The sequence below is a fragment of the Camelina sativa genome, chromosome 11, assembly GCF_030686135.1.
Source record: "Camelina sativa cultivar CO46 ecotype springtype chromosome 11, ASM3068613v1".
NCBI classification, from domain to species: domain Eukaryota; kingdom Viridiplantae; phylum Streptophyta; class Magnoliopsida; order Brassicales; family Brassicaceae; genus Camelina; species Camelina sativa.
In genome coordinates, this window is record NC_141890.1 from 36,193,878 (window position 1) to 36,213,799 (window position 19,922).

At 37.7% G+C, this 19,922-nt stretch overlaps 1 protein-coding gene and 1 non-coding gene across 4 annotated transcripts; both read right to left on the minus strand.

Annotated features, from left to right (window-relative positions):
* Positions 1-13,929: 13,929 nt before the first annotated feature.
* On the minus strand, positions 13,930-14,065 carry LOC147934875 (U11 spliceosomal RNA). Its single transcript, XR_015573508.1, has one exon. It is a non-coding gene; the product is annotated as a U11 spliceosomal RNA (small nuclear RNA).
* Positions 14,066-14,262: 197 nt separating this feature from the next.
* LOC104725109 (actin-related protein 9) lies at positions 14,263-18,050 on the minus strand. 3 transcript variants are annotated; one of them, XM_010443715.3, is made up of 18 exons: positions 17,866-18,050; positions 17,713-17,785; positions 17,485-17,588; positions 17,329-17,388; positions 17,188-17,250; positions 16,930-17,035; positions 16,591-16,799; positions 16,386-16,506; positions 16,128-16,282; positions 15,994-16,044; positions 15,776-15,907; positions 15,610-15,699; positions 15,462-15,532; positions 15,208-15,377; positions 15,075-15,118; positions 14,906-14,955; positions 14,677-14,773; positions 14,263-14,600 (listed from the first exon to the last, which is right to left on the minus strand). In XM_010443715.3, the coding sequence occupies exons 1-18, from the start codon at positions 17,866-17,868 to the stop codon at positions 14,457-14,459; spliced, it is 1,743 nt and encodes a 580-aa protein (XP_010442017.1). In that variant the 5' UTR covers positions 17,869-18,050; the 3' UTR covers positions 14,263-14,456. The 3 variants fall into 3 exon arrangements, with proteins under 3 accessions (XP_010442017.1, XP_010442016.1, XP_010442015.1); XM_010443714.3 differs by having other exon boundaries at positions 16,930-17,044; positions 17,866-18,028; XM_010443713.3 differs by lacking the exon at positions 17,866-18,050 and having other exon boundaries at positions 17,713-17,854.
* Between the last annotated feature and the right edge of the window lie 1,872 nt (positions 18,051-19,922).

Here is a 19,922-nt window from a genome sequence, read left to right on the forward strand (position 1 = left end):
GTTGAAGAGATTTTAAGAGTATCTTATATCGAAAAGCTTTTGAATTTTGATCAATAAGCATCAATCATGAGTAGATTGATTGAAGAGATTTATGAAATTACTTTGTTGTCTATGTTTTGATTTAATTTGTAGATTAATTGAAGCTTTTTTACTTTTGATTGAAGGATGGATTTGGAGTCTCTAGAAACAATCGCATATCTCAATGCCAGCAATGAGATGATAGAAATGAATGAGGAAGATGCAGAACTGCAAGCAACAGAGGAAAGTGAAACTCAAATACAACGGTTTACTCAAGCTCAAAGTCAGCGGACTCAAAGTTCAAAGCCATGAGTCATGGTCCTTGGAAGATCTATATGACGGTGTTAATGGCGGAAGATGATAGGAGAGGTTTTACTATAGCCTCATATCATACTTGTTATTCGAGTTTTTGTCTTTCCCTATTACTACTGTAGCCTCATATTATACTTGGAAGATCTATATCATAGAATATTGTCATTTTCCATTTATTGTGAATTTGTTATTCTAGCTTTTGACTTTCCCTAAACACAATTTCAAAAACATAACATATATTTCAGATTTGTGTACTGCTACGTAGCTTATCAAAGATTATACATTTTGAAACATAGAAAATATCAAGTAAACTTATAGTAAAACATGTGTTCAAAATGGACACAGTTAAATGGGTTCAATAGGTTAAATAGGGTAATGTATATTTAAGTGGGTATAGTTAAATGGGTTTCAAATATATATTAGTTTAAACGAGTTTAAACTAAAATGGGGTAAGATTAATTGGGATGGGTTTAAATGGGGTGGTTTTACCCATTTTAACATCCCTACTCGTGATATAATCCGGGTTCATGATCCAATCAAAGCGTTTCGTAGCTCATTGTTAGCAAGTGTTTTGCTGTCAAGTTTGCTAATTTTGGACCCGACCATCAGGTCCATTCCAGATTTGTTATCATCTTATAGCGATGTCTCACTAATAGGCAGTTGTAGCGAATGTTTCGCATTTAGGTGATTACCCATTTTTTTTAGAGAGTCTATCGTTCACGTGTTCCTGTATCAATAACTTCAATGCACAATGTGTTGAAAAGCAGGTCACATAGACCATAACTCAGTTTTATTAAAGCCATTGTCTATAACTTGAGACATGTAGTGTTAATCCTCGGAAAACTCAAAAACAACAAAAACAAATAATTAAAAACCAAGAATCCAGTTCACTAAAAGTAGTATTTCTCCAGATGTAAGGCATTCCAGCTGTTGGGAAGGGTTTTTCCTTCCTTATTTTGCAACGTGTATGCTCCTGAGCCACGCACTTCGACGATTCTGTAAAGGCCTTCCCAAGTGGGACCGAGTTTTCCAGCTCCTTGTTCCATTGTATTTTGAAAAGTACACTGCAAGACCCAATCTCCTATTTGGAATGTCCGTGTCCTGACGCTTTTGTTGTAACTCCTAGCCACTTCGTGTTGATAACACGAATTTTGTATTTTTGCTGCTTCTCGTTTCTCGTCTAATAGATCGAGTTCGAGACTCATCAACTCTTTATTTTCCTGCAAGTTAGGGTGTTCGGTACGTGCCGTTTTCACGCCTACTTCACACGGAATTACCGCTTCCATCTCATACACAAGTGAAAACGGTGTTTTGCCAGTTGATGACTTAGTAGTAGTACGATAAGCCCACAATACGCCTGTAAGCTCTTCTACCCACTTCCCTTTAGCCTTTTCTAACTGTTTCTTCAGTAGTTTCACAATTGTTTTGTTTGAAGATTCGGCTTGACCATTGGACTGCGGATGTCTTGGGGTTGCGAAGCTTAGTTTTATTCCCCAATCATCGCAGAAGCTCTTAAATTTGTTACTTGCAAATTGGGGTCCGTTGTCAGTAACAATTTCATGGGGCATCCCGAATTTGCATATAACATTCTTCCATATAAAGCTGCTGACTTCTTGCTCTCTGACTTGGCTAAACGCCTCTACTTCTACCCATTTTGTGAAGTAGTCAGTCACTACCAACAAAAATACCTTTTTAGCAGGTGTCGTTGGCAGTTTCCCGACTATATCCATGCCCCACTTCATGAATGGCCACAGAGAACTGATTGTCTTCAAGTTTTCTGGTGGCAGTCTTGAGATATTAGCAAACCTTTGACATTTGTCACAGTGGCGAACGAATCGTACAACATCCTCGTTCATAGTAGCCCAGTAATATCCAGCTCTCTTGGCTCTTAACACTAGACTTCATGAGCCTGAATGGTTTCCACACTCTCCTAAGTGCAATTCTGCCAAAACCGTTTGAGCTTCAACCGCCGTAATACTTCAAGTAAGGGCCAGAAAATGACCTACGGTATAGCTGTCCTCCGTTGAGAATAAATCGTGCATCTTGCTGCTTGATTTTTCTGCATTCAGCACGATGCATTGGCAGCACGCCATCTCGAAGGTAGTTGAGGATTGGAGTCATTCAATTCGACGTTTCACCGACTGTCATGACAGAAGACGTTTGCGGTTCCACTACTTGGTTAGTCGCTGGCCATTGTAGGATCAGTAGTGGTACATTGACCGAGGTGTCCTTTTTTAGGGCGGATCCAAAGTTGGCAAGTGCATCTGCATGATTGTTTTCCTCCCTTGGGATCTGATTAATTTTGCAGCTACCAAACTTTCTGATAAGTTCCTTCGTCACATTCAAATATCTAGCCATACTAGAATCATTGGCTTGATAATCCCCTTGGGTTTGATTGACGATTAGCTATGAGTCGCTGAAAACTTCTAAGTTCTGAGCTCCAAATTCTCGAGCCAATGTTAGACCCGCTATCAGTGCCTCATACTCTGCTTCATTGTTAGTGGCTCTGAAATTGCATCTGACAGCTCTTGATGCTATCTCGCCCATGAGAGACATAAGAAACAGGCCAAGACCAGTTCCTCAAATATTGCTAGATCCGTCGACATAGAGCTTCCATTCGCCGTTTCTGGTCCCTTCATGGAGCATTTTCACCTCTTCTGTCACTTCTGGGATCATGTTTAGTGCGAACTCCGTGACAAAATCAGCCAATGCCTGAGATTTGATAGATGTGGTTGGTCTATATATAACGTCATATTCTCCGAGTTCAACTGCCCACTTAGCCAATCTCCCTGACACCTCTGGCTTGTGGAGCACTGCCTTGACGAGTTATGAGGTTACTAACACAATAGGGTGAGCTTCGAAGTATGGACGCAACTTCCTTGCCGCTGTTATCAATGCAAGCGCTAGCTTTTCCAGGTGGTTGTACCTTGTTTCGGCTTCTAAGAGAGACTTGCTCACATAATACACTGGATATTGTTTGTTTTCTTCTTCACGTACGAGGACTCCACTGCATGTTTTGACACAACAAGATACAGTAGCATCACTTCTCCGTCCTTAGATTTTGACAAAACCGGAGGTGAAGTAAGATATTCCTTCAAATGTTTTAGTGCTTCCTCGCATTTCTCATCCCATACAAAATCTTTTGGCTTTGGCTTTCGTAAAGCTGCAAAGAATGGATGAGACCTGTCAGAGAGTCTCGAGATAAATCTGATGAGTGCAGTCATTCTGCCATTTAGTTTCTGCACTTCATTCACGTTTCTTGGAGGAGTGATTCCCTGAATTGCTCTTATTTGGTCTGGATTGGCTTCAATTCCTCGATATGTGACAATATACCCAAGGAACTTGCCTGAACTGACACCAAAAGAACACTTTGAAGGGTTTAGCTTCATCTTGTATTTGTGTAGCATGGTGAAGGCTTGATGTCGGTGCACAATGTGGTCTTCTGCCGCCAGTGACTTCACAAGCATATCATCGATATAAACTTCCATAGTTTGACCAATTTGGCTAGCAAACATCATATTCACCAATCTCTGGTAAATGGACCCAGCGTTTTTCAAACCAAATGGCATCACTTTATAGCAATATATGCCTCATGTAGTCATAAATGATGTTTTTTCCTGGTCATCTGGATGCATTAGGATTTGATTGTAGCCGCTGAAAGCGTCCATGAAACTCATCAGTTGATGTCCAGCAGTAGCATCTACGAGCTTGTCAATGTGAGGTGAAATCTATACAGACCCGCCACTTTACATTTTTCTTTCGAATAACCACCACATTGGCTAGCCAATCCGGATAGCTTACTTCACGTATGAACCCTGCATCCAGAAGATTCTGGACCTCTTTGTTAATTATCGAATCGCGCTCAGGTGTAAACTTCCTTTGTTTTTGTCTAACTAGTGGGTGATCTGGGTCTACCTCAAGTTGATGCATGATGACATCTGGGTCAATTCCAGGCATATCAGCGTGCGCCCAAGCAAAGCAGTCCGCGTTTGACTTGAGAAAGTCGATTAGCCTTTTCCGTATATCTGCTGGGAGTTTCAAACCCACGTTTACCCTCTTTTCAGGATTGTCTTCGAGTAATGGTATATCATTCAGTTGTTCCACCTCTGGTTCTTCCCCATGAGGTACCAGCGGTGGCTTCTGTAATTGCTATAACTGATGACCATTACCCTTTAAGGTAGTCTGATAACATGAGCATGAACTCTCTTGTTCCCCTGCTATCTCTTTCACTCCCCATGGGGTGGAAAATTTGATAACCTGGTGTAGAGTCGATGCAATAGCACCCATGTCGTGAATCCAAGGGCGCCCCATAATGGCATTGTAAGCTGAAGCACAGTCCACTACCAAAACTTTGTGTGTTTGTTAACTCCCTCAGCATGCATTGGAAGTGTCACTTAACCAACACTCTGCTTGACCTCGCCGCTGAATCCCACTAATTGGATAGATTTTCGTGTCAATCCTTCTTCGTCGAGACCCAACTCTTTATATGCTTGCATATAAAGGATGTTGGTTGAGCTTCCATTGTTGATTAGTATCCTCTTCATCAGGCAATTAGTCACTGTCAATTGTATGACTAACGCATCGTGATGTGGGGTTGATACGCTACTCTCACTCATTGCAAAAGTTATTGTGCACGCTGGCATGTCGCCTTGCGTAGCTTGCCCTTTGCTTTGTGTATTTTTGACAGCTCTAGTGTTTCTGTTTGCAGCTGAATGAGTTATCCCGCTTATTTCTGATCCTCCAAAGATAACATTGATAACTCGATCATGTTTTGGAGGTGAAACCGGACCGTTGGCAATTGCGACTTGTTTGTTGCTTTCACTATCCAATCGATTTCGGGTTTTGTCAGAAAAATATTCTCTCAAGTATCCTTTTTTCAATAATTCATTCACTTCCATCCTCAATGTGATGCAATCTTCTGTCCTGTGGTCGTGATCATTGTGGAATTCACACCACTTTGAGGTGCCAAGTTTGTTGTCAGGTGGTTTCATCTGTGGAGACCACCTCACGGTTCCACCCATTTCCTTCAATACACCGACCAAATGTGCATGCAAGATTGAAAGGTTATTGATATCTGGCCATGTTGATGATCTAGGTTTCATGCCGTCTGCTCCACTCAATGGTCGGTTTTTGTTCCTTCTTCCACCCTTAACATTCTCGTCCTTAGGTCTTTGGTAAGGCTTGTCATCCCTACTCGATGTTTCGTTTCTCACCACGCGGGAATCAAACTGTGGTGAACGCTGTTGGCGATAAGCCAAGTCTTCTTCCCATTTAATTTGAGCCCATGCACGTGAGAGTACATCCTCCATTGTTCTACATTGATATTTGGTTAGCTCTTTGTACAAGTCGCCATCTGGGAGTAAACCTCTCTTGAATGCTGATATGGCAGTAGACATGTTGCAACTTGGTATTGACACCTTCTTCTTGTTGAATCGTCCCACATAGGCACGTAATGACTCATCTCTCTTCTGTCGCACCTCATATAGATCGTCTGCTGTCTTTTCGAGGTTCCTGCTGCTTGCGAATTGTTCAACAAAAACATCCGTCAATGATGCAAACGAATTTACTGAACCGTTTGGCAAGTTGATAAACCACTGAAGTGCAGCCCCCGTAAGGCTTGAGCCAAAACCCTTGCACATAGTCGCCTCCCTGCACTCTTTTTGGATAGCCGTCGTGAACATTCGTTGTTTCCGCTATGTAGTTATCCGGGTCGGATGTTCCATCATACATCTTCATTGTTGGTTGCACGAATTTTCTCGGCATCTCAGTGAGTGCGATATCATCAGAGAACGGTGTATCAGCATACTAGTGCAAGTTGCTTTTCCGGATCGGTGGAGCCACACCTGGCAGTCATTCAAGCATGGCTTCTACTGCACCCAAGTGTTTTGTAATCATAGCTTCCAAGTAAGCGGCTTCAGATGACTTTGTATATGGTTATGTTCGAATCCTGCCATGCGCGGCGTGTTGCCAACTCCTTGTTGATCCAAATTTTCTTCTCGAATAAGGTTTTCACGTGCCTGCCTTGTTTCAGGGTTTCCTCCGCCGTTCTCTTCCTGACGAGGAGTTTCCAGTCGTCTGTCTTCCGTTGTGGGTGTTTGATTATTGGTTCTAGGCGTTGAGTTAAGGTCTTGCATCCGATTTACTTGTACGCCGTGAAATCTAGAGCTTGCTTCAGTAAAAACTCTCCCTGTTGTCACCAGCGAAGCGTTCTCCTCCCGTAGCCTAGCATTATAGACCTCGATCTGCGTCAGCTTCTGCACTGTCTTGTTCATCCTGGCAGTCAAGGCTTCTAGCTGAGCGGCGATAGTCGCGTCAGCATTAGTCGTGTCACTTCCGTTTCATGTCATCTCACGTAGCTTACTCTCCCTTCTCTCTAGCGCCAACTGTTTGGGTAAAAGTAATCGATTCATTTAGAGTCTACGGATCTCTCTTCTGACGCACCTCATATAGATCGTCTACTATCTTTTCGAGGTTCCTGCTGCTTGCGAATTGTTCAACAAAAACATCCGTCAATGATGCAAACGAATTTACTGAACCGTTTGGCAAGTTGATAAACCACTGAAGTGCAGCTCCCGTAAGGCTTGAGCCAAAACTCTTGCACATAGTCGCCTCCCTGCACTCTTTTTTGATAGCCGTCGTGAACATTCGTTGTTTGTATTGCGCTCTGTGGTCATCCGGGTCAGATGTTCCATCATACATCTTCATTATTGGTAGCACGAATTTTCTCGGCATCTCAGTGAGTGCGATTTCATCAGAGAACGGTGTATCAAGATACGAGTGCAAGTTCTTTTCCGGATCGGTGGAGCCACTCCTGGCAGTCGTTCAATCATGGCTTCTACTACACCCAAGCGTTTTGTAATCATAGCTTCCAAGTAAGCGGTTTCAGATGACTTGGTATATGGCTCATGTTCGATTCCTGCCATGCGCGGCGTGTTGCCAACTCCTTGTTGATTCAAATTTTCTTCTCGAATAAGGTTTTCACGTGCCTGCAGTAGCATATATGAAACACAAAAGAGTCCTATCGATCTAAGCAACCAGATTTAGTTTAAATACTTTAAAATTAATTATTATTTAAATTCTTTTATTAAACATAAATATAACAATTTCAAAGAGAATATAATTTTCTTATATATCATTATCTTATAAATATTCTAATTTTAATTTATTAACAATCTTGAAATTACCACATGTTTAATAATTTAACCCGCTCCATTATAACCCTTAATTTTTTACATCTTTTCTCTTTTGAATTGATTTAATGTATTAATGTAGTCTTTAGTTAAAGTTTTTCAAATAGTAAAAAATGGATATACTGTAAAATACATGTTTTATTTATTTTTATAACGCAATTGCATGATTCATGAACACGTTTTTTGTTTGCAATGAATATTTTATCAAATGTATACGAAATACCGTATGGAAATACTGTATTAGTAGTACTACAGCAAATAAAGTAAACTTATTTATTAAAACCGGTATACGAAACCAAACTCAATTACTCAAAAAATAGAAATAAGAAAATTGCATGTGTGTGTTAGTAGGACCGAAGGCCCAATATGAAGTCTCAGATACTTTTCCTCATGAGTCGGATTCTTTGAAAACACGCGGATCCTCTTCTACTCGCATGTTAAGTTTTTAATTAAGTTTTTTAATTTCAATTTTATCCTTTTCAATTTCAATTAAACATCTCTTTTGTGAATAATTCAGTGGCAATTACTATAAATAAAACCATAATTTTGGATATTTTTAATTTTGTACTCCTCTTTTTTCTTGTGTATCAGCATACGAGTGCAAGTTCTTTTCCGGATCGGTGGAGCCATTCCTGACAGTTGTTCAATCATGACTTCTACTACACCCAAGCGTTTTGTAATCATAGCTTCCAAGTAAGCAGCTTCATATGACTTGGTATATGGCTCATGTTCGATTCCTGCCATTCGCGGCGTGTTGCCAACTCCTTGTTGATCCAAATTTTCTTCTCTAATAAGGTTTTCACGTGCCTACCTTGTTTCAGTGTTTCCTGCGCCGTTCTCTTCCTGACGAGGAGTTTCAAGTCTTCTGTCTTCCGTTGTGGGTGTTTGATTATTGGTTCTAGGCGTTGAGTTAAGGTCTTGCATCCGATTTACTTGTACGCCGTGAAATCTAGAGCTTGCTTCAGTAAAAACTCTCCCTGTTGTCACCAGCGAAGCGTTCTCCTCCCGTAGCCTAGCATTATAGACCTCGATCTGCGTCAGCTTCTGCACTGTCTCGTTCATCCTGGCAGTCAAGGCTTCTAGCTGAGCGGCGATAGTCGCGTCAGCATTAGTCGTGTCACTTCCGTTTCATGTCATCTCACGTAGCTTACTCTCCCTTCTCTCTAGCGCCAACTGTTTGGGTAAAAGTAATCGATTCATTTAGAGTCTACGGATCTCTCTTCTGACGCACCTCATATAGATCGTCTACTATCTTTTCGAGGTTCCTGCTGCTTGCGAATTGTTCAACAAAAACATCCGTCAATGATGCAAACGAATTTACTGAACCGTTTGGCAAGTTGATAAACCACTGAAGTGCAGCTCCCGTAAGGCTTGAGCCAAAACTCTTGCACATAGTCGCCTCCCTGCACTCTTTTTTGATAGCCGTCGTGAACATTCGTTGTTTGTATTGCGCTCTGTGGTCATCCGGGTCAGATGTTCCATCATACATCTTCATTATTGGTAGCACGAATTTTCTCGGCATCTCAGTGAGTGCGATTTCATCAGAGAACGGTGTATCAAGATACGAGTGCAAGTTCTTTTCCGGATCGGTGGAGCCACTCCTGGCAGTCGTTCAATCATGGCTTCTACTACACCCAAGCGTTTTGTAATCATAGCTTCCAAGTAAGCGGTTTCAGATGACTTGGTATATGGCTCATGTTCGATTCCTGCCATGCGCGGCGTGTTGCCAACTCCTTGTTGATTCAAATTTTCTTCTCGAATAAGGTTTTCACGTGCCTGCAGTAGCATATATGAAACACAAAAGAGTCCTATCGATCTAAGCAACCAGATTTAGTTTAAATACTTTAAAATTAATTATTATTTAAATTCTTTTATTAAACATAAATATAACAATTTCAAAGAGAATATAATTTTCTTATATATCATTATCTTATAAATATTCTAATTTTAATTTATTAACAATCTTGAAATTACCACATGTTTAATAATTTAACCCGCTCCATTATAACCCTTAATTTTTTACATCTTTTCTCTTTTGAATTGATTTAATGTATTAATGTAGTCTTTAGTTAAAGTTTTTCAAATAGTAAAAAATGGATATACTGTAAAATACATGTTTTATTTATTTTTATAACGCAATTGCATGATTCATGAACACGTTTTTTGTTTGCAATGAATATTTTATCAAATGTATACGAAATACCGTATGGAAATATTGTATTAGTAGTACTACAGTAAATAAAGTAAACTTATTTATTAAAACCGGTATACGAAACCAAACTCAATTACTCAAAAAATAGAAATAAGAAAATTGCATGTGTGTGTTAGTAGGACCGAAGGCCCAATATGAAGTCTCAGATACTTTTCCTCATGAGTCGGATTCTTTGAAAACACGCGGATCCTCTTCTACTCGCATGTTAAGTTTTTAATTAAGTTTTTTAATTTCAATTTTATCCTTTTCAATTTCAATTAAACATCTCTTTTGTGAATAATTCAGTGGCAATTACTATAAATAAAACCATAATTTTGGATATTTTTAATTTTGTACTCCTCTTTTTTCTTGTGTATCAGCATACGAGTGCAAGTTCTTTTCCGGATCGGTGGAGCCATTCCTGACAGTCGTTCAATCATGACTTCTACTACACCCAAGCGTTTTGTAATCATAGCTTCCAAGTAAGCAGCTTCATATGACTTGGTATATGGCTCATGTTCGATTCCTGCCATTCGCGGCGTGTTGCCAACTCCTTGTTGATCCAAATTTTCTTCTCTAATAAGGTTTTCACGTGCCTACCTTGTTTCAGTGTTTCCTGCGCCGTTCTCTTCCTGACGAGGAGTTTCAAGTCTCTGTCTTCCGTTGTGGGTGTTTGATTATTGGTTCTAGGCGTTGAGTTAAGGTCTTGCATCCGATTTACTTGTACGCCGTGAAATCTAGAGCTTGCTTCAGTAAAAACTCTCCCTGTTGTCACCAGCGAAGCGTTCTCCTCCCGTAGCCTAGCATTATAGACCTCGATCTGCGTCAGCTTCTGCACTGTCTCGTTCATCCTGGCAGTCAAGGCTTCTAGCTGAGCGGCGATAGTCGCGTCAGCATTAGTCGTGTCACTTCCGTTTCATGTCATCTCACGTAGCTTAATCTCCCTTCTCTCTAGCGCCAACTGTTTGGGTAAAAGTAATCGATTCATTTAGACTCTACGGATCTCTCTTCTGACGCACCTCATATAGATCGTTTGCTATCTTTTCGAGGTTCCTGCTGCTTGCGAATTGTTCAACAAAAACATCCGTCAATGATGCAAACGAATTTACTGAACCGTTTGGCAAGTTGATAAACCACTGAAGTGCAGCTCCCGTAAGGCTTGAGCCAAAACTCTTGCACATAGTCGCCTCCCTGCACTCTTTTTTGATAGCCGTCGTGAACATTCGTTGTTTGTATTGCGCTCTGTGGTCATCCGGGTCAGATGTTCCATCATACATCTTCATTATTGGTAGCACGAATTTTCTCGGCATCTCAGTGAGTGCGATTTCATCAGAGAACGGTGTATCAAGATACGAGTGCAAGTTCTTTTCCGGATCGGTGGAGCCACTCCTGGCAGTCGTTCAATCATGGCTTCTACTACACCCAAGCGTTTTGTAATCATAGCTTCCAAGTAAGCGGTTTCAGATGACTTCGTATATGGCTCATGTTCGATTCCTGCCATGCGCGGCGTGTTGCCAACTCCTTGTTGATTCAAATTTTCTTCTCGAATAAGGTTTTCACGTGCCTGCAGTAGCATATATGAAACACAAAAGAGTCCTATCGATCTAAGCAACCAGATTTAGTTTAAATACTTTAAAATTAATTATTATTTAAATTCTTTTATTAAACATAAATATAACAATTTCAAAGAGAATATAATTTTCTTATATATCATTATCTTATAAATATTCTAATTTTAATTTATTAACAATCTTGAAATTACCACATGTTTAATAATTTAACCCGCTCCATTATAACCCTTAATTTTTTACATCTTTTCTCTTTTGAATTGATTTAATGTATTAATGTAGTCTTTAGTTAAAGTTTTTCAAATAGTAAAAAATGGATATACTGTAAAATACATGTTTTATTTATTTTTATAACGCAATTGCATGATTCATGAACACGTTTTTTGTTTGCAATGAATATTTTATCAAATGTATACGAAATACCGTATGGAAATACTGTATTAGTAGTACTACAGCAAATAAAGTAAACTTATTTATTAAAACCGGTATACGAAACCAAACTCAATTACTCAAAAAATAGAAATAAGAAAATTGCATGTGTGTGTTAGTAGGACCGAAGGCCCAATATGAAGTCTCAGATACTTTTCCTCATGAGTCGGATTCTTTGAAAACACGCGGATCCTCTTCTAATCGCATGTTAAGTTTTTAATTAAGTTTTTTAATTTCAATTTTATCCTTTTCAATTTCAATTAAACATCTCTTTTGTGAATAATTCAGTGGCAATTACTATAAATAAAACCATAATTTTGGATATTTTTAATTTTGTACTCCTCTTTTTTCTTGTGTATCAGCATACGAGTGCAAGTTCTTTTCCGGATCGGTGGAGCCATTCCTGACAGTCGTTCAATCATGACTTCTACTACACCCAAGCGTTTTGTAATCATAGCTTCCAAGTAAGCAGCTTCATATGACTTGGTATATGGCTCATGTTCGATTCCTGCCATTCGCGGCGTGTTGCCAACTCCTTGTTGATCCAAATTTTCTTCTCTAATAAGGTTTTCACGTGCCTACCTTGTTTCAGTGTTTCCTGCGCCGTTCTCTTCCTGACGAGGAGTTTCAAGTCTTCTGTCTTCCGTTGTGGGTGTTTGATTATTGGTTCTAGGTGTTGAGTTAAGGTCTTGCATCTGATTTACTTGTACCCCGTGAAACCTAGAGCTTGCTTCGGTAAAAACTCTCCCTACTGTCACCAGTCGTGTGGCTGTGTTTTTGGTCTCTTGTCTCGCTCTTGATTTGTATTGTGTTCATATCGCTTTCTTTTTATAGAGAAATCTCTTTACTCTAATCCTCATGGGATTTTGGCTTGAGTCACCGCCTCTACATGAGATAAGGTCGTTTTGAATATTCTCCTCAAGAGATAGACTCAAATATTTTCTCAACGATATTGGCAGCCATATCTCGTTGCGGCCCGCATTGACTCATTGCTCACCGTTACGGTCCATATTGACCCAATGTTCCCCGTTTTAGCCGGTATTGACTCAATGTTTACCGTTACAGCCGATATTGACTGAATATTCTAGATAATGCATAATTCTCTATTATTTATAGAATATATCATAATTATAATAGAATTTATCTATTATAATTTACATGATTAAAATTATGCCCAACAACGTTAATCTTACATACTCATATCTTATATATTACAATAGCAGTTTTTTTTGAATAAATTATTTGATTGGTGAAAATTATATGAGACGATCTATTTTTCTTTTATTTATTTTTACTTCAACAATCTTTTTCTTTATGTAAAGGTGAGTATTTTCCGGTTTTTTAGAAACAGTAATAATTGTATAATTTTCACAATCATTTTTTTTTTGTCATCATTGAATCATTTTTTCATCTTATATAAATAGTTATTATTTTTCTTGTAAAATTAGCAACTTAAAATTAAAATAAGTAAACAATATTATAATTTCGAATTTTATGATATATATATATATATACATAATTTCATTATAATGATCTTTTCTAAATTTTAAAGCTGTTTAATTTTATAATTTTCTTATAATTACCTTTTAATATTTTTAAAATTGTTAAAAACAAAACTTTTTGTTTACATTTGGAAGTTTACAAAAGTTTTTCTGTATAGATTTTAAATAAAATTAGATTTTTTTTCTCTATTTTACTTTTATATAAAAAAAAATTATGGTAGATTTTAAATTTTTATTTTTAAAATTTTTAATAAATTTAGAATTGACATGTGTCAACATCTGAATGATATAATTGACATGTGTCACGATATTGTTAATAAGTAATATTAATATCAAACTTTATATATTAGGCTTTCTGATTGTTCCATTTTATAAATTTTTTTTAAGTTGTTGTGCACTATATTCTTAAAAATAGTTTATGACATGTTTTTTACAGTATTCCTTTTTATTGGTTAAATTTTCATATGTGATAAAATATGTTATTTATTAATTTTTCGTGTGTTTAATCCAAAAATCTTATAAAATGTGACAGATGGAATATTAAAATGGAAACACAAGCTTCCAAAATATAAGCTTGCAATAAATTTCTAAATCGAATATTTCAAAATTTTCTAAGAATTTACGATTTTCATTCTAGTTCTGAAACGGACCTCGGATAAATTATACAAACTCTTAATTAATCTGTATCAAAGAATAATAATGTTTTATAAATTGAGAATTGGAGGGTCGGCCGAGCGAGCCAACCCTATGGGTTGTTCCAGAAATAATGTCGGCCATATGTCTTGATTTTGCCATACAGCACTCACCCTTTTAACTCAGGCTGAGCGTGGCATAAATAGCCATCCGACCCTTTTTAATTTTTAAAGACAAGGCCCATCTTCATTATATAACCCCTTCTCTTCCCTCCCTCTCTCTCGTGTTCCCGATGTGGGACAAAAAACTACAAAGTTTTGTATTCAATTTTTGTACACTTTTTTTTTGATCAATTTAAATATATTAATTTACTGACAATTTTATGTGATATATATTAATCATAGAAACATGTGACAGAATGTGAGAAAAAGTTGATTCATAAATAACTTGTAATTTTAATACATCATAAACAAAATATTGTAGCAAATTAATTTTGACTATGATATCAAATTTTCTGGTCTGAATTAGGACAATTAAAAACTGAACAATATCAAATAACAAGATTAATTCTGAGCTAAGAAAACAGAGAAAGCTTTAAGCGCATATACACACTCTAGGGGTTGATGAAGTACATTGCTTGACCTTCAATGTAAAAAGAGTCTTTGTACTTCTTTGTACTGCCTTTATGAATCCCATTTTCCATCCATTCCTGTCGCTCAATCCAAGCTTCTCTTCCAAAGTCCAGAATTCCCAATATCTGTTATCCAAAATTCATTTCAGTGCCATGCCCAAAGTCAATAATAGTTAAAGTTGGAAAGAAAAGCACTACGTACCGCTCCGCCTTTCCAAGTTACGAAAGCTGGGTCCGTTCTTGACGGCAGAACCTCCACAGTCTTGATAGCTTCAGTTGGAGGTATTGCGCGAAGAACTCTGCAGTGTATAAATGGAGAGAAGGACACAAACATTACTTCAAAAGGTACGGTTCGGTGTGTGCATAGAAGAACGTGGTGCCTTCTTCTGGATGTTTAGAAAACAGAATTTTTGGTTAAGAAACGAACAAACCTTTCTTCCACAGCTGGTACAAGACCTTTAGTCGAACCAACACCACCAATCTGAGAAGCCAAAGGAGAAAGGTAACCAAGAAACACATTCAGGTATGAACAGTTACAGGTAGCACAAGGTTACATGGCTAAAACTTGAGTGTGTAAAGAAAAAGGTTTTCAGGATCTACCAATTGAATGCTGGAGAAAAGCTTTCGCCTAAGGTCTATGCGTCCTACAAGCCAGCAAAAAAAAAGAGGAAAAGGTTTCTGTTAGGTGTTGATTTATTATGTAAAGCAGGAGAGTGCATCACACAACATATACCAGCAGAGAGGATGCTGCTTGTAATGGCTTCAGCGAGACCAATCTTCTCTTCTTTCTTTGGTTTCGAAGGGGAAACTGCAAAACTATCCCACATTGGTAATCCCATATTACCACCACCTCCAAAGTCCATGTTCCACGTGTCCTCCAACATATTCTCGTAGTCTTGGAACCTAAACAATAAGCAAATGTTTAACATGAGTTCTCTTGCTCCCAAACTAAATCGAAGTAAAGGACACTAGAAGATTAGCTCTGACCATTCACGTGGAGGCTGAGGAAACACTTCAGGGACCAAAAGGTTAGGATAAAACAGACCCATTGGCGGAACCTGAAAGGAACAAAGGAAAGCTTTTCAAGACTAAGAAGCATTAACAAAATAGTGACTTGATCTTGTTTTTTGTTTACATTAAGTGAGGTGAGAGTTGTTTTGTGAGGCATAGCTGGCATGCCGTCCTCATAAGAATGAACTGTTGCACCAGCTTCCACTTCTCCTTCCTGTGAATGGAAAAAGTATCTTAGTTTCAATATTCCTTATCAAAAGAATAAAACCACGAAGATAAATCCAACTAACTCTAATATCACAATATGACTCCTTAAGTTGATTAAGCATCAGCAAATCGATTGGCTTTGCCAAAACATCTGTTCGGATTTGTGGCCACTTTTGGTAATGCCGCTGAATCCATAGAAGGCATCTACATATATCCTGAAAATTTATATGTAGATGAAGAACTTTTAGTATCAATGTAGTTCAAGAGAAAATAAAAAGAGAAATGATCCATATTTTCTTACCTCTCCTCCAAAAGGTAAAATCTTTTCAGTATTTGGCAATGAGACTCCATCCTACAAACCAAATAACATGAACATACAGAGAATATCAAACAGTTATAACAGCAGAAAGATGTTTTCTCGTATTCTTATAATACCTCGATACAAACAACTGTACTAGTCTGGGCTCCAATATTCACAATACAAGCTGTTGACAAACCATTCCCAAAAACAGCGGATAGACCTTCTTGGTGGACAACTGCTGAGTTAAAGCGTAGCCCTCCCAACACAACAGTTAACATTTCCTTAATTTCTGATAATACCATGAAGCCAAGTCAGAATACTAGTTCACACCGATCAAATCATATTTAGATGGAACTGAGAAAATAAGACTGCAGTAGGCATAACAAGTTTACCGCGGCTGTCAAATGTTTCCGGGACAACAAGAACAGCATGAAAAGAGAATCTTTCACTGTGAGAAATATGTAGTTTTTCTAATAGAACCCAGTCCAAGATAGCGGTTAAGTCCTCGCAAACCTGAAAAAAAAATAGAAGTACCAATAAGAAGCCAACAAATCCCTTCTACAAAGACAGATGGAAGATATATTGGAACTAACGCACCTGCTGTGCTGAATAATGTGGCGAAACATTGAAGTGACCTCTCCGAATAGGATGGCGTATGCAATATGGCTCTTTTGGCGATATTTTCATAGCTTCTTCACCAAAAATCGTCTTCTTGTACTTACGCTTACTCTCACTAGCATCTTTAGAATCGATAACATCAGGAGCAGCTTTAGTTGCGCTGGCCTCACCTTTATCAGCAGAAGTTTCTGCAAAATTGTCACCCAGCTTATGTGTATTCAGAGAAATACCATTACGATACAAATCCTAATAAAGTCTACCAAAAGAGTAAGGCAGGGAAGAAAACTGAAGCACAAGAATAATAAATTAGAATGACACCTGACGCGACAGGAGAAATCTGCACGTCCTCATACACATCAGTCCAAGTAAAGACTGTATCTTTCTTTGTAGTGCTCGGTTTATTGTACCCATCGATCCTTCCCATCTGCATAAACTTTCAAATGTTTAAAAGCAAGAACAATCAGTTTTTTCACACATTACTCAAAATTCCAAAAATCTAAACCTCCCTCAAGTGAACAATTTTTGTAACAAACATTCAAGCAAAAACACTTACAATCACCACACTATTCTACTTACCTTGCGTGATGCAGAGCCAGAAGAACTTTCATCCAGATACGGTATCTTCAACAGCGATGCCGCCTTTCAGTAAGAAACCAAAAGAAATCAATCAACAAAGTGACAGAAGCAGCAAAGATCAAAACCAAATAGTTTTCTTACTGTATTGTAAGCTCTCTCACGGTCAACATGTTGATTCGTCGTGACCTGAGTGTTAAGCATCTGGGGTTTTACAAAGAAGACACCATTCAACATTAATCGACAGAGAAAACAAAAGGAACACAAAACGTAAAGTGAAAACCAAAAATTCACAAAAACCTGATCAACAACATTTGGTTTCCCTGTGTGGTATCTAGCAATACAATTAGGGACATTGAAAGGCTTCTCATCCATAGCCAACCCAATTCTTACATTCGCAGAGCCTAATCAAAACCAGCACCAATCAGAATTTGGGCTACCATAACACAAGTTCAATAAACCCTAGATAGAGCTCAAAAACCCTAAATTCGAAGAGAAGAAGAAGAAGAAGAAGAAGGAAGCAAGAACCTGGGTTGATGACAACGAGATTTGATCCTCGTTCGGATAAAATCTGAGTCGGGGCAACAGATTTCAAGTAATCCTGCAACGAGATGTGAGATTTTGATTTTCGGGTTGCCATGAGAAATGGTGTACCTGGAAAAGGGGAAAAAAAGATAATACCATTGGAAGCGCAGTTTCGTTTGCTAAGGTTCTTCGCTACAGCAACTGTAGAATTAGGGTTTTGTGATACAGATGACAAGAGCTTCAATCAGATTCAGAGAATAGCAAACCTTAAATAGTTTAAGAAGTTGATTTGGGATTGTGTGGTCTAGAAAGATGAAGCAAAGAAGTGAGCGGGTAACACTAGTTCCTTTTTAAAATTGAGAAAACCCATAATCCGTGGGCCCGTTTCGCTGTAGCTTTGGAAATTTTGTCGGAGATCTGCTTTTCGCTTATTTAAATAAGATCAGAAATTCTTGAAATTTTGTCGGTGTAGTGTTTCCGGAAATTTTAATTTCAAAATTTGTTGAAAAATCATTTGTTTATGTTCCGGAGCTATTTACGCTTTTATAAAGTAAAAGTGTGCGATGGAAAATATGAATAAATAAGATAAAGAGTTATGTGCAAAGATTTTTTTCCATAAGAAATTTAAAGCTAATATAGTGATTTTATCTTCGTATTCGTGTGGCTAAGATAATGTTTATGTGGATACTAGTCTTCGTATTTTATCTTTACTGATTCTTGAATTAAAAGGTACGGTGAGAAAATAAATTGGTAACGATAAGATAGAGTTATACTTTACTTCATAATAAAATAACGAAATTAGGTTTCAGCATGAATTGATGAATTTTGGTTTCATAATCTTTTAGTCCTATTGGAAGTTATAAGTCTAGAAAGCCCACAATTTGTGGGCCGTTTCGTCAACAATTTGTGGGTCACTTCATCGTAGTCCTGGAAATTTTGTCAAAGGTCTGCTTTCCGCTTCTTAAATGAGGTCGAAATCTTGTTGTTGTGAGACTTTTAGAAATTTGACTTTTAAAACTCGTTGGAATCTTATATTTCTGGTTGGGAATTTGCTTTTTTACAAAGTGCGGTAGAAACTATTAAGGTAAGAGTTAGATTCAAGATTTTTTTCTATAACGACTTTAACTAAAATCTCAAAACTATTTTGTTTTATAGTTAGGTTTCAGTTTGGACTAATGAATATTAGTAACTGTTCATATAATTTGTTTCCTACTCTATGAAGTAGGGATGTTTACTGGAATGAGCCTTTGTTGGGCCAAAAATTTGAGATTGAGTTTTATAGTCCAAACTCTTGGTTTTAGGCATTTTAGGGGCAGAGGAAATGATGCTTTTAGCCCTATCTCTATCTATGTATCATCTTCTTCCTTCTCCTCAATCTCTTTTCTTCGGCCGATCTTAAAAATTCATGGATTTGTCTAATTTGTTTTAGATGAAAAAAACTAAACCCTAAAAGATACTATCTAGAGAACCCAAGGGCTTCAATCAGAAACATTTATGGATTTTCTATTTCTCCACCATCGTTGGTTTGTATTTCACTATTTCTCCAAACCAGGAACTCCACCTCCAAGATCCGCCGACCATCTTGTTTAGTGAACCGAAAAGCTTCCAATTCATCTTTTTTCGGCAACTCTTCTGATTCATCTTAAAATCTAATCCAAATTAAGAATATTTTACATGTTCTGCGATTCATAAATCCAAAAAAAATTAGTTGGTAATTGGTTCAATCGCTTAACAACGATTAGCTGACCATCATCAAGGTGGAACTCACCATCGATAGCTGCAACTCCTTTAATCAGAGATTTGAAAATCTGAAAAAAAAAAAAAAAAAAAAAATTGTTCACGGCGCAGGTCGCAGAGAAAGAGAGAGTTAAGGGTTAATGTAAGAAGGATAACTTAGTCTTTTTGGTTGATTAAAAAGGCCTAAATCTGTAAGTCTGGACTACAAGTCCTAAATCTATAAGTCTGACTATAAGTCCTAAATCTATAAGAAACTGAGAAAAAGGCTTAATTCTGTAATTAATTCCTATGAAGTAACTCAAGAAACCTGAAACAACCCTTCCCATTTTTTTTTTTAATAATGTTAATTCACTAGGGATCCCATACAACCTAGCAACAATCAACAACAGCGGATAACAAAAACAATTCCACTAAACCAATAAGAATTCTAACAATAACAATCCAATAACCAACAATGCAATAACCAAGTTCCAACA